Source organism: Erpetoichthys calabaricus, chromosome 3, assembly GCF_900747795.2.
Source record: "Erpetoichthys calabaricus chromosome 3, fErpCal1.3, whole genome shotgun sequence".
NCBI lineage: Eukaryota > Metazoa > Chordata > Cladistia > Polypteriformes > Polypteridae > Erpetoichthys > Erpetoichthys calabaricus.
In genome coordinates this window covers 223,275,927-223,291,797 of record NC_041396.2, presented here as the reverse complement: position 1 = coordinate 223,291,797, position 15,871 = coordinate 223,275,927, and the positions used below count along the sequence as shown (strand labels likewise).

Below are 15,871 nucleotides of genomic sequence, written 5' to 3'. Positions count from 1 at the left end.
ATATGGGACCCCGAGCTGTTTCATCGTGTGGTGAGTGTGGCAATGCGCTGCACCAGCGCATACTCCCCAACCTGACCTGACATTTAAGTAAGATAAACATTGGTATAATGTCAATCTCAGCGGTATGAGGAGGACACCTTATTTTTGCTAGTTATTATTAGTTCATAACCTACAGCTTTACTGTAATAATACTAAAGTGATAATAGATAAAGGAATTATAGTGGCTTACTGTTTTAACTAATTTATAAAGCAAAAACCTTCACTATGAGTTACATATATGGTTGCATGGTTAGCAGCCCAACTTCCATCAGCATGTTTTTTTTTCTAAATGTAGCTACCATTATTTCATTTTCAGCCACACACAGGATTTACTATTAAATAATTGTAAGTTATAAGAATATTATTGCTCTTGAAGTTTTGCTGTACTTTTATTAATCTCACTGTCTAACAAGACAGCCTGGCTTATGAGGGTTATCTGAGATGCTCAAGATTGTACAGTTACAAAATTTATCCATACTTTATAATGTTAAGTTTAAAAAGTCAAGCAGGTTGAGAAGACACAAAAACAACACAATTAAATTATATAAGAAGAGCACAAAATTCAAACATTCATGAGTCACCACTTCTGAAAGGACTCCATGACCATCTTATGGAAAAGAATAGAGTTCAAGATGCCCAAGTAAACGTTTTAATACTGTACTTGAAATTAACAGCTGGTCCACCATGATTCAGAACATTGTGGTGTTTCTTGAAAAGCTTTATCGTGTTACAGGACATGACAGCTAACTTGGATACTATACTAGAGCCTCCATCAATAAATCAGGCAGACTCTACTTGAGGCAATTTCAAGGGATAACAAAAGTTTAAATACAAGTCTGCATTTCACTTTTTTACTTTTCACAGTAACTGTATTTTAAGTTTCTATTCTTAAACCAATAGTGTTTTGCCATGGTATAAATTTTATTAAATTTTTGCTTGTGAAGCTGTTTCAGTCTCATCATTGTGTAATACAATTCCTTTTAGAACATGTGCTTCCTGTCATTTACAGCACATTTCCTACCAAACCAAGTTATTTACGCCTCACGCTGTTTTCAGAATTATTTTGGCTTCTACTTTTCTTCTTTTCATAAAGACTTTTTTGCCCTTAACATGCCTCTGTGAATTTACTGTTTTTATTTCATTTCATTTGTACTTACATTCCATAAAAATGACATCACTTAATAAAGGATGCAACAGCTGCAGCTCCTTTGGCTAGTGTATGTATTTAGATTATTTAAATGTTACTCCATAACTTTCTTTTTGGTTATTAACTTCCAAAACTAATGACCTATGCTATAAGTCATTAATATTCTGTCATATATTATGACAGATATATGGCCATTTTGAACATTTTATATCTACAGTATGTACTAATTTCTGCATATGTGAAACTCCTTATATACTTGTGAATTTCCCATTGGGATTAATAAAGTATCTATCTATCTCTATCTACTCTAAATGAATTGTCACACCTCTTAAGATTATTTATCAAGAGTCATTAAAATGTAGTTAGAAGAAATCAGTTGAGTTAGACACCTAGCTGTTGCGATGATGGTCACCCAATCATACTTCAGTATAAACTGGAACAGTTCCATTTTGTGAATATGTACTTAAGGCTGTTCATTTACAGATGCGTAAGACTTGTTTTTTTTAAGCCATGATGACATCACGTTGTACCCCCCCCCCCCCCATAAAGAATAACATTTGACAGTTCAGTGTTTCAGGTTTTTTATATTTAAAAAAGTACATGGTGCAAATTAACTGCTGAGAATATTTCAGAAGGCATGGATGTAATTAATACAACAAAAGAAAAAGTGAAAATAAAGAAAAGCAACGACAATAACAAGGGTGTGGTATACATATGTATAGCTCAACCCCTTATAAATGTTAATTAAAAGATTAGCCTTCCGAAGCTCAGTTGAATAAGATGGCCTGATGAGTAATTAAAGTTGGTAAAATGGCTTATACCATGTCCATCTCTCAATTATCAAACCTACTTAATCCAGTTCAGGGTTAAAGGGCTATTCCAGGAGCACTGGGCACAAGACAGGAAACAGCCCTAGACAGGGCATCATTGAAGTCTACTTCAGTGGTTTCTTATTCACGCCAAGCCATTTAAACAAACTGGCATTGAACTGTAAGGGAAAACCAGAGTACTCAGAGGAAGAACATGAGCAGATTTATGACAGATGAAATTGAATGTAAGTAAATGCAAATTATTATATGTAAGAAGTAAAAAAAATGTAAGAAATAAATATATGATTTTGAGGTTTGAAACTTTGAGAGTATACCTAGGAATTATCACTACGGCCATGTGGCATGATTCCCCAAGGGTGTTCCAGCTCACAGGATCCTCATTGTTGAGGACCTGAGTGGCTGGACCAGGCCGAGGGGATTCACCGATTTCCATATAAAGACAGAAGCCATTAAAATGCTAAAAGGATGTTAGATTATTCTGCATGATGTGTACACTGTGTGGGAGGGTCCTTATCCAGATGGGACGTCCTCGGGATGGAAGAACAGTGGGAGAGAGTATGCACAGGGCATTATCTCTCCCAGAGTGCTAGATGGCAATGAGCTTCGGAGCGGCAGGTCCATATCACTGGAAGCAATCCTGGGAAATAGATAAAAGGAGCTGCCTGCCTCACATCAATGAGCCATAGTCAGGAGGAAGGTGAAAATGCTTGCACGAAGGAGGGGAGGAGGCGGTAACCATAGAGAGAGAGAAAGAAGAAGAGAGTTGTGCTGTATTGTGCTTAGTTGTGGAAAATGCTTGGGGAAGAGTTTCACACAATAAAAGACTCTTTGCCTTATAACTTGTGTCTGAGCCTGCTTGTGTTGCGTGATTGGGGAGCTGGAGCACCCCCTGGTGTCCACAACAGTACAAGTCAAATGAGGTTATGCATAATCCATATAAAACACTAGTGAGACCTCATCTGGAGTACTGTGTACGGTTTTGGTCTCCAGTTTACACAAACAACATAGCAGTACTACAGGAAGTCCAGAGCAGAGCGACTATGCTGATTACAGGACTGAGAGGTGTGAGCTATGAAGAAAGAGTAAAGGAGCTGAACTTAAATAGTTTAAGCAGACAGAGATTAACAGAGATTGACAGGTGACATGTTTGAAGTTTTTAAAATTATGAAGGCAACTAGTGTTGTGAATCTCATTTATTGTTTAAATTGAGTTCTTAAACAAGAAACTGGAGACACAGATAGAAACTTGATAAGGGTATATTTTGTCCAAACACACAGAGGACCACAGACAATTGGAATTAAATAAAAAGTAGCGTGGTAGGGAGTGGTATTGTATTTACTTTTAAAACTGTTTAGAAAAATTAAGTAAATAGGATTTGTAAGCTTTGGTGGGCTGAATAGCCTGTTCTTGTCTAACATTCTACACAGACTGAGACGGAGAGTAAAATTCATTTCTCCTAAATTATGAGGCAGTAATGCTAACCCCTATACTCCTAACAAAGTACATACTTCACTTTTAAAAATGAAACTGGTTATTAGTAAACCAGACTCACTGCAGTTAGCATTTGCATCACATATTACAACAGCTTGGACACCACTTAATGTTCTTTACAAATGTCAGCCGGTTATAGTATTTCTCAGAAGCTTGATTCATCTGGTAGCAGTTTTAAAACCAATGAAAATCCTGAAATCAACTAAGTATTTTTTTTTTGCTAAAAAAATAAATGTGAAAGAACTTTAATTGAACTAAGATCATTTAAATACACTATTTTGTTTAATTTCCACTTCCTGTGGTTTGCCCATTATGCTCGGCATGTATGCATGCATTACAATTTTGCAGAATCCCAAGGAAAGTCTGCATGAAAAGTAATCAAACCAACCAACCAAACAAACAAGGAAACTGTTTACTTAATTCTCGGAGGCTCCAGTTATTTTTGGGATTGCTGTTTTGCGGTACTTAATGATAATGGGATAATATTACAAAAGGATTGCAAAGTCTGTAATTTGTGGGTGTTTACTGAGCCGAATCGAGTCGCCTGTAATGATGACTTAAGGCATTTAGTGTACAGACAGTAACCCATCATTTGTTCAACAGCTTAAGGATATTGTACACTTTGATGGGAAACAAATTAGGTATGTGAATATATGTAATTTGATCAAATTTCACCTAGGTATATCTTTCTTAATTGTCATTGGTAATCAGTCTTGAACTTTAGCATCCATTAATTTTATCTAAGGGACTCATACCTAATCTTCAGGTAAACACCTGAGCCGAATGCTTGGAGTTCCACAAACCCCAGAATGCTAAGCAGTTCATACTACACAAACACGTGAAATGCCCCAAAATGTTTTCAACGTTTTTATGCACCTCTTTGGAGACAAATCACTATACTTTGGGACTTTGCACTTTTGTTCAAATCAGGTATAAAGCATCCCCATTTCTATCCATCTCCAACCAATGCCCTTGAGGAGTGCTTCTCTGTTGAGATTTTATTTCAATATTTATAACACGGCAGTAACATCAGTTTGAAGAGACTTCTCGTTTTTGTTCAAACCTGTTTCTTAGCTTGAAATTAGTTTTTATTGTAGTTATTGTTTAATTATATGGCAAACACTTTACAACATACACTTAAAGATAACCAGGTAATTTCAACTTGTGTTTATGCAAAAAAAGTAATTTTAATGCAATATTTAGAAGTAAATGTGGGAGGTAATGAGTACAGTATATGGTGAGAAATTACCAAGACACAATACTACTACTTTGAAATTAACACTTCAATGGTCATACTACAGATTGAACCTAAAATTCATAAAATTCTTTATGATATTCTTCAGTGCACGTGCCAGATTTTATGAACTTCTCAGAAGTGCTTTGCCGGTTGTTGGCACTGGTTTTAAAAACTTTGAACTTTAAAAGCTTGAAGTTAAATAAGTGGAGTATCACCCAAATCCTGCGGTGGGCTGGCACCCTGCCCCGGGTTTGTTTCCTGCCTTGTGCCTTGTGTTGGCTGGGATTGGCTCCAGCAGACCCCTGTGACCCTGTAGTTAGGATATAGTGGGTTGGATAATGGATGGATGGATCACCCAAATCTTAAACGGCTTTTAAAGCTAATGAGTGCACTCTGTTTACAAAGCCTTGTAAGAATCAATACATTCATTCTTAAATTACAGTGGCCACAAACCTTTTGCTGTGGACACACAAACACATGGATACAAGTTTCCAAAGATGCTCAAATCATGTTCTATGGATATCAAAGCAAAGTTTTTCATCTAAAAATCCAAAATTGATTTTATACAATTAGAAGAAATTAAACATTGGGAAGTACTATTGCACTACGGTATATAAATCATTTTGTTGATTTTCCCAGAAAAGTAGAGTATAGAATATACCCTGAAAGGAATAAATGAGACAGAATCAAGTGACTTAAGTAAATTTTCCACCAACAGCAAAGCTGCTATAATAGTTCAAAAATGAGAATTAAGCATTCCATTCAGTTGATTGAGCTGCACTATGGGATATCCTAAGACTTTTCCTGATCCCCTCAAGGTTTCTGGATATCATGGCCGGCCTGTACACTGGTACTGTGAGTGCTGTGCAGAGTGGAGGCATATCCTCTGCGTTTTTCCCCAGTTGATTCTGGGGTTCGTCAGGGGTGTGTTCCTACTCTGTTCAGTGCTTGCATGGACTGGGTGTTGGGCAGGGTCGTGGGGTCCTGTGGCTGTGGGGCATCTGTTGGTGAAGAAAGATTCACTGATCATGACATTGCTGATGATGCTGTGATCTTCATGGAGCCAATGGAGGCTGTAATCGTGGCTCTCTAGAGACTGAGCGAGGAGTCTAAGTGTCTGGGCTTGTGAGTGTCCTGGATAAAAAACAAGATCCAGGCCTTTAATGATCTCTTGGGCACAGCTATCAGCATTGTGTCTGTCTGTGGAGAGAGTATCAACCTTGTTGAGAGGTTTACTTACCTTGACAGTGACATTCATGTATCTGGTGATTCTTCATATGAAGTTAGTAGACGGATTGGGAGAGCATGAATGGTCATGAGGATGCTGGAAAGGGGTATGTTGCGTTCCCTATATCTCTGCAAAAGGATGAAAGTCCAAGTCTTTATAGACCTGGTGCTTCCTGTCTTAATATATGATTGCGAGACATGGAAGCTCTCCTGTGACCTGAGACTTAGACTGGTCTCCTTTGGTACTGTGTCTCTTCAGAGAATCCTGGTTTGACTTTGTGTTAAATGAGCGGTTGCTCATGGAATCCTGAATGGACTTCTGGGAGAGGAATGTTGCCCCATTCTTGTCTAATATACGTAAGATTTTAGCTGCTCAACAGTCCTGGGTCTTCTTTGTCGCATTTTTCATTCCATGATGTGCCAAATGTTTTCAGTTGGTGAAAGGTCTGGACTTCGGGCAGGTCAGCTCAGCACCCGGACTCTTCTACTACGAAGCCATGCTGTTAACAGATTCAGTATGTGGTTTAGCATTGTCTTGCTGAAATATGCAAGGCCTTCCCTGAAAAAAACGCCATCTGGATAGGAGCATATGTTACTCTAAAACCTTTATATACCTTTCAGCATTGATGGTCCCTTTACAGATGAACACGCTGCCAAATCCATAGGCACTAATAGGCTGCCATACCATCAGAGATGCAGGCTTTTGAAATGAGTGTGAATAACAAGCTGGGTGGGCCCTCTCCTCTTTAGTCCAGAGGACATGGTGTCCCGTCCACATATTCCCAAAAAAATTTCACATTTTTATTCATCTGACCACAGAACAGTTTTACACTTTGCCTCAGTTCATTTTAAATAAGCTTTGGTCCAGAGAAGATGGCGGTGTTTCTGGATCATGTTCACATATGGCTTCTTCTTTGCACGATAGAGCTTTAACCTATATTTGTGGATGCCACGGCAAACTGTGTTCGCAGAAAATGATTTAAAGAAGTGTCCCTGAGCACATGCATTGATTTCCATGAAAGAATCAGACCTGTTTTTCGCAATTTTACATTGAGGAACATTATATTGAAATTATTCCACAATTTGTAGACGCAGATTTTTTTTTTTTTTGCAGATTGGTGAACCTCTGTCCATCTTTACTTCTTAGTGACTCTGCCTCTCTAAGATGCTTTTTTTATACCCAATCATGTTACTGACCTGTTGCCAATTAACCTAATTATATGCAAAATGTTCCTCCAGCTGTTTCTTTTTAGTATCACTTACTTTTCCAGCCTTTTGTTTCTCTCGTCCCAACTTTTTTGAGATGTGTTGCTGCCATCACATTGAAAATGACCTTATTATTTTCTTAAAATGGTACAATTTCTCAATTTAAACATTTGATATGTATTCTATGGTCTATTGTGAATAAAATATGGGTTTATGAGATTTGCAAATCATAGCATTTTATTTTTATTTACATTTTACACCATGTCCCAAATTTTTTGGAATTGAGATAGATAGATAGATAGATAGATAGATAGATAGATAGATAGATAGATAGATAGATAGATAGATTATATACAGTATTTATACATATATTTGTATATACAGATCACAGTGACTCAGTACAGCTGCCTCTTTAGCACTACTGCCTCATGGATCCAGCGTCCATTTTTGAATCTTGCACCTGGTGATTCTCTGTGGGGTATTTGCCACTTCATTTCATGTGTAGGTTTTCTACTCTTGTTTTCCTCAGACAAAGATGTGCAGGTTAGTTTAACTGGTAACTCTAAATTTAACCTCTGTGGGGGTAAATGTGGATATGTGAATGAGAACTATGATGAAATGGAACCCTAACCTTCATTCCTGCCTTGTTCCTAATAATGAATGCTACCAAGATTGTCTCCCTAAACAACCCTGAACTGGAGTTTTTTAAGACTGTTATGCTATGTTATGTTATGTATATGAAAATACAGCAAAAAATTGCAATAGAAACAAAAAGTATTTATGGCATCAGACACTATTCCATTCATATCATTTAAAAATGCAATTTATGTTGAAACAAAAAGAAACTTAAGTTCAAATAAGGGGAATTTCACTAGAACATATCTCCCATATTGTGCAAACAGGCTCCTTTTTAAGAAATATAGAGAGCTAGCATATTATGCAAGGTGGGCATCATATGCTTCTGCTTTTAAACTGCTTCTTTGCTAAAATGCAAAATACCAAGTCTAATTAACCAACAAAAAAGAGAATTTTATAGTCAAAAAAACATTTACTGTATCTTTTCGATGCCTTCATTAAAAGTTGTACTGAAGTGCATTAGTTAGAAAGTAGCAAAAGAATCCTTGGCAAGGCAGACAATGTCACCACATTGTACAGTAAGCACTGGGCACTAAAGATGCACACAGCTCATGGCCCTGCTATTTTTAACACTATTGCCCCTGATATAAATCCATGCATAATTGTGGCATTCTAGAGCTCCACTGGCACACGGATGTCTCTTGCTGTGGCGTCCATCATTTCTTGCCAGTCTCGTCTATTAACAAGCGCTATCATCCCATCTCAGGATGACAGCTGCAACACTTACTCCACCGCAATAAACAGCTAAATGAGGCGCACAGCAATTTCACATGTCACCAGGGCCCCCAGCACGACTGGCTGCACAGCTTGATGCATAAATTCATAAGGCTGTTGCATATGATGGAGTAGGTGATGGATAACAGGGTGGCTAAAAATGGCCATCACCTTGACTCTGTCAGGACATTGTGTATGTTTTTTTAAGCCACTTTAACTTTAGTATGTAAATATATATTTTTGCTACATAAAACGTTTCATTTTTTTGTTTATTCATTACTTCAGTTTACTAATTGATTACATTAAAAACCCTTAGTGAGACAATTACGCTTATAGCAAAACTCAAATTACAGTCATATTTGTAGCTGTTTTGTACTAATTTGATACCCATTCATTCACTCATTTAATACCATAAGATTGTTTTCTATCATAAAAAGCTAAGAATATATTAACTCTACATCAAATAAAAGAAGCCAATGAGATTATCCCTTTTTCTCCATTCTCTGTGCAATGAGCCCAGAACAGATATTGAAACATTATTTTTCACTGCAATGAAAAAGATGTAAGTCAATCAAAAATGTATGTGGACAGTACTACATCTAATAACGTCAATATATGTGAACATAACACACCAATTCTTGCTGAAATAATTTGTTAATATTGTATGTGCATCTCAAAATGTATTAAAATCAATATAACAAAACTTTAAGTGAAGAATATGGCCAATAAATCTGGATAGCTAAGTACTGCATTTTTGATAATGCAAATGACTATTTCTCCTGGTTAAAAACCAAAGCAAAATGTAATTATTCGGCTGTGATATCATTCGCATATGACTTTTTCTAGAATGACTACCCAAAGTGAAAACATACTTGGCTTCCAAAACAAGTGCCAGGATCCCCGAAGCGAGGGGAGCAGCGCTGGATGTTCCTGTGAAGTGTGTGACACAGCCCTCATCCCCAGAAGTAGTCACCTGCACAAGACAGAGAGAAAGACAGAGGAAATTAATGAGGCTAACTCAAGGGGACACAACAGGCATTCATCTCTATCACCCAATAACTCATATAGAAAGAAATGCTTATTTGTTTGTACAAAATGTATGGGGTTGTGTTTAGCAATTAGCAATTGATAATGCTGTCATTATTAGGTCTTCAGGCAAAGTGGAGCCACTAGTAAACTCAGCTAACCAGAACATAAAATCTAGGCAGCAGCACCACTGTAACTACTGTGCCCATCCTGTGATATATACAGTACATACCTAATATTAAATTCTAAGGTAGTATTTACAGTATAAGTAACACAGATGCAATTCACTAAAACAAATTTCCACTTTTTCCAAGTATTGATAATGCAGCGATGTTGGAATTTGTGGATGTATTTCTAAAATTTGTGAAATACAATGGTCAAAAGTGAAATCTGCCAATAAAGGGAATTATCCAAAATATATCCAAAAGTAATCACCCTGTAGTATACAACAGTGACTTAATATGTTATGAATGTCTTCTAAGTCTTTAGTGAAGCTGGAAATGTTAGGGTTTCCTTTGGTAACACAATATTATAATATATTTTGTTACTGCTACAATTGCATTCCTTCTCCCAGTCCTTTTGATTGGATTGATTTTGGGTCAATCACACTTTTTTGAACACAGATTGCAAAAAGCTACAGCTGCAACTCAACCTAAGTTATCTGTGGTGTCCATAATTACTGAAACATCTAAGTCCTCATATTTTATAGGGAAGTAGTAACAGAGCCAGGAGTCTCTCTGTTTAACAATAGTTTTCTGTATTCACCCAAGTTGGTCAAATTTTGGGGGCATTTGAACAGATTTTTTTATGGCTGGATACCCATGATAAGCCAATCTGTTTTTATGACAAGCAAGAGCGATAGCAACCTCAATCTAGGTGGAGGGTACAGGGAATGTCAAGCTGAAAGTTATTCATAACTAATTAGTTTTTTAAGTTGAGTACGTTACACTAAATAATGAAGCATTTCAAGACATTAAACTAATTCTGAAGAAACTTTAAGAGCTTCATTTGTCCTTGCCTGGTAACTGCTTCTCCCTTGTCTTGTGGAGTTTTCTGTGGCTACTCCAGTTTTTTTTTTATTTTAATTAAAAGCAAATAACAATCCATACAATCAAACCAAACTTAACAAAACAAAAACTCTACCCCCACCTAAAAAGAAAGAAATAGAGGAGAGCAGTTTTTGGGTATTTCCTTCCACATTTCAAACATTCACTTATTAAAGTTTACTGGCAACTTCAAATTCAACCGTGTGAGTAAGTGTTAATGTGCACTGCAATGGACTAGAGCTCGTCCAGGGATGTGTTCTGCCATACTTCCTATGTTGTTGAATTAGACTATAATCCATACCACACTGAACAGGAATAAGTGGGTTAAAAAAATGTATGATAAGATTGATGGAGTTGTTTTGGAAAACTTCCGAACAGTCTTCCAGCCTACTTTGTCACTCATAGAGTTCCGGAGTTTGGATTGAGCAACTTAGCCTTAGTGGATCACAGTGATTTTCATTCTAGCTAGTAATGATTTAGAAACAAAATGATGATTTGTTTCATTTTTGAGGTGAATGTTATGGTTTGAATGTATTCAGTTCAAATCAGTTCATTTTTTTCAGAAGGATTTTTTTAAAGGAGTAAATGTCTGTTGAACAGGCACCAGTGTGAAAGAAAAACTATTAACTGATAAAGTGTCACATTGAAGCACTACTGACTTAGGGACACCTTTAGTTCTGGTTTGTGTTTCCTTCTTTTGTTTAGCTTATATAAATTCAGCAGTGGACCAATGGGTTATCACTGGCTGGAAAGATTTTACAATCTGTTATGACAAATGGACAAATAAAAGGTTCTTCAAAATGTATCCTTTAACCGAAATGAGAGAAGACAAATACAAATCTTGGAATGAAAGAACAAGCTGGATAGCTGAGAAGTCTTTAGCATCAACAGTGAGACAAGCTGGTAAACTTTATCAGTTCATAATGGCAAAGTGTGATAGGTCTGTTTCATACAACACTAAAATGAAGCCTCACTTACATTTAAAGGCAATTTGCTGTGTATACCTCATTTTTTGGAAAGCCCATGAAAGTATTTATATCAAACTAGCCCCTGTTGTAAAAAGCCCGGGGTCCTAGAAACTATTGAAATCATCAGAAAAAAAACTGAAATGTGCGATGTCAGGTAATTGAAAGGAACTACTCTGGGCATCTCTCTCCTAGGAGGATTCGTTTTGCCGACGTGCTCATATCGCTTGTGCATTAGCAGTGGGAGGAAAAGTAAAAGGGGTACTGTTTTGCCGATGTTAACGGCTAAGCGACGTTGTCTTTCTTCTGAGGATTCGTTTTGCTGATGTGCTGGCCCCACTTGTGTTATTAGCAACTAAGTGAGCTTTCTGCTTCCTCAGAGGTGGATGACTTACACCGACTCCACCTCTCACTTCTGAGTCGGACAGACACACACACACTTCCAAGCATAGACGTTTATATATATGATACTGCATAATATAACTGGGGGCGGCACGGTGGCGCAGTGGGTAGCGCTGCTGCCTCGCAGTTGGGAGACCTGGGGACCCGGGTTCGCTTCCCGGGTCCTCCCTGCGTGGAGTTTGCATGTTGTCTGCGTGGGTTTCCTCCGGGCGCTCCGGTTTCCTCCCACAGTCCAAAGACATGCAGGTTAGGTGGATTGGCGATTCTAAATTGGCCCTAGTGTGTGCTTGGTGTGTGGGTGTGTTTGTGTGTGTCCTGCGGTGGGTTGGCACCCTGCCCGGGATTGGTTCCTGCCTTGTGCCCTGTGTTGGCTGGGATTGGCTCCAGCAGACCCCCGTGACCCTGTGTTCGGATTCAGTGGGTTGGACAATGGATGGATGGATAATATAACCGTAATGTAGTTTTAATGCTTTTGGTACATAATATGGTAAGAATGGTATAAAAAGGATTTTTTTAGAACATAACAAGGCTCAGGTTCAATAACAAGGGATAAATCCTCACTGTTTAGTGTGTGGCATAAGACCTCTTTAATTATGCACTTCTTTATATTAACATATTCAGCATGTATTTTTTTGTCTTGCATAACAATTTCTTAAAATAATATCTTTCCACACTAGGTGCAGCTTTAGTAAATGTCCATGTGAATTCTGGACATCCTCCTTTCATCTGCATGGCCATTCTGTTATTTTCTAACCTATCCCAAAGATATCCATTTTGGATTAACTTGGCTCATTCTGCACATGTCTGTGTGACAGACTGCACTCATATACAGGTTTGGCTTTTGCAATGAACCTGGGGCTGTTTGAATAAGCTTCAGCTTCCCATGACCTGTACTGGGTGAGACAGAATAAGTTTGAGTTTGAGTTTGAACACTGGCACATAAATGCAGTACTTGAGAAATTGATGTTCCTCACATTTTCTTGGTGAGAAGCTGGTGGAAGGACATTTTATTTTAGTATGTTTAGTTATAGTAATTTTAGATAAATAATTATGTTGTGAAGACTATCCCCATAGCTAAATAAGTAAATGACTGCCAGCATAAGCTGAGGTAGGACAGATCCTTCAATAATTTTTGAAGAAATGTAAGGATGTGAATAAAAGCAAGCATATAGCATAATTTACTTAGTCACTGAAAATTAGGCTTAGCTCTGGAAGATTACAGAAATGAGCGGTAAGCTAATTACAATTACAGGATGACTTATATGTGGGAAGCGGAACGCAGAATTAAGAGAGAAATGTGCACCCCGGTCCTTCCAATTTAAACTATTTCTGCATCTTAATTTATGTTATTAACTGAACTATTGAGAGTAAACTTAAACATTTTGCATATTGCACCAACACAAATGGAAAGAAATTGTGATTAGATAAGGGAAAGAACTAAAACACCTAAGAGAATATTTGAAAAATTTAGTTCAAAAATGTATTAAGAGATAAGTGGTTAAAGGACAACATTGTGAATTTTAAAATGAGATGCTATTACAAGCAAAGGTTATAAATAAGAACATAAGATATTTTACAGATGACAAGAAAGCATTCAATTCATATTGTATATTATATATACCAAATTTCAAAATGCCAAATATTACATTGTGGCACTTTGAGTTATATTAATGTGCAATATAAATAAATGTTGTTGTACTTGTTATATTATGTTCAGAGTCTGTAGTGCACTAATGAGATTAGGTCTGAAGGGTTATTTGATGATCTAGACACCAAGCTAGAAAAAAAATACAGCATAGCTGTACCAGACAGAACAGAGGATATAGGGAAGATGCACTGTAAATTTTAGTCTAAGGGCAAAAAAGATATAACCAGAAACTTAGAAATAATGCCTTTACTTAAAAAATAAAAATATTTACTAACTGAGACAAACTTGGATAAGAATAACAGGAATTCTGTTGTTACGAGCAGCACAGTGGTAAAGCAGGTACCATTAATCAGAGTTCTTGCATCCTGCTTCATTGCTTACTAGTCTGCCTTCTAAATGCCATTTGTATTTTCTGCCCGCATCAATGAACAAACATTATTTGAACATTTGACCCTGGATGGGTTGTGAATGCCCGGCAAAGGACTAGAGCTCCATCCACCTTTGTATTTTGCTCTGTGCCCATCACTGCTAGGACAGGTTCCAGCTCAATGTTTCCCTGACAATAAAAAAAACATTTCTAGTGTAAAGATGGATATGTGTGATTGAGTGTATAATGAACAACAGTCATCTTCTGAGATATTTTCATTGCAATAAAACTCACAACACTTTGCAATATACTACTAAACAGCAGCAAAATTTCCATAGTGAGTATGGTACAGAGTTTGCAGTACTTAAGATAATCCCTTAGACAGACGTTTGGGAATAGTAAATTATGGGTGGAGGATATTCACAAAATAATATTAAGTTTTTATACTTTTCCAGGTCTGATTTGTTCATACTGTACTGTATGTGTTGGGCTTATTCTTGATCTGACATTGTAGTGCTGGGCATATACAGTAAATGCTATCTGCTCGTTTTTTAATATTGTTGCTAAGCAATAGCAATGACCTGTTTGTCTGCAAAGCTTTCAGTTATACAAGATCAGGTGATTCATGACCCTGATAAACTTTGCCGCAGTAAATATACTGCATAAGAATATCTTAGGTAAATATATACAGTATATATATATATTAATGAGAGAACCATACTTATTTTAAAAAAGCTAAATATTACATTATGGTGACATATTTAATCATAAATGGATTTTTAACTATTTATTCAAATGGTCATCAGTTGTTAACAAGAAATGCATAAAAAACACACACCTCCTTAATAAAGTATCATATCACAGGCATGCAGAATTGCTTTATCTGGCCACCTTAGGCCGTGGTAGGTCTCTCTATGGGTGAGAATTTATACTAAAAAATATAGTCAGTCTTTTTTCTGGACTACTGTATTTACTTGGGCAGCTCTGCATTGTTACCATACCCTACAAACCCTTTTTTGAGATTTTTCACCATCCTTACTTTGTTTTCTTTACTCCTCATGTCAGTCGTTTCTAATCTGCCACACTCATATTGTTCTAGTGGCTGAATCTGTCTTAAGTATCCCTTTCATTGTGTCTTATTCATTCAGAGGTCCCGCTCATTTAAAATTCTTCTGACTTTTCAGTATGGACAAGTTTGGCAACTCTCACAAAATGAAAGGGGAAGATTTTAGTTACGAAGAGACCTGCTACCAGTTAGAGAGACAAATAAAACTTCAGCTGGTATGAAACAAGTGGAGGGGTATTTCATTGACGCGTTTGACTAAACAGAAAAAAAAAAAAAAGTCCAAAAAAATATATATTGGAATAAGAGGCTTGACATTAACTATCTCAGTCTTATAATAGAAAAGTAAGGCTTTCCTTCAGATACTTAATACAGTAATCCCTCCTCCATCGCGGGGGTTGCGTTCCAGACCCCCCTGCGAAAGGTGAAAATCCGCGAAGTAGAAGCCATATGTTTATATGGTTATTTTTATATTGTCATGCTTGGGTCACAGATTTGCACAGAAACACAGGAGGTTGTAGAGAGACAGGAACGTTATTCAAACACTGCAAACAAACATTTGTCTCTTTTTCAAAAGTTTAAACTGTGCTCCATGACAAGACAGAGATGACAGTTCTGTCTCACAATTAAAAGAATGCAAACATATCTTCCTCTTCAAAGGAGTGCGCGTCAGGAGCAGAGACTGTCAGAAAGAGAGAGGAAAGCAAACAAATCAATAGGGCTGTTTGCCTTTTAAGTATGCGAAGCACCGCAGCACAAAGCTGTTGAAGGCAGCAGCTCACACCCCCTCTGTCAGGAGCAGAGAAAAACAAACAATCAAAAATCAA

At 37.1% G+C, this 15,871-nt stretch overlaps 1 protein-coding gene across 1 annotated transcript in view; it reads right to left on the bottom strand.

The window, feature by feature from the left end:
• LOC114649428 (PC3-like endoprotease variant B) overlaps window positions 1–15,871 on the bottom strand; it is a 534,722-nt gene that overhangs the window by 475,125 nt on the left and 43,726 nt on the right. The window contains exon 6 of the mRNA XM_051924671.1: window positions 9,400–9,500. Coding sequence (XP_051780631.1) covers window positions 9,400–9,500 — 101 coding nt within the window. The remainder of the gene's footprint in view (window positions 1–9,399; window positions 9,501–15,871) is intronic.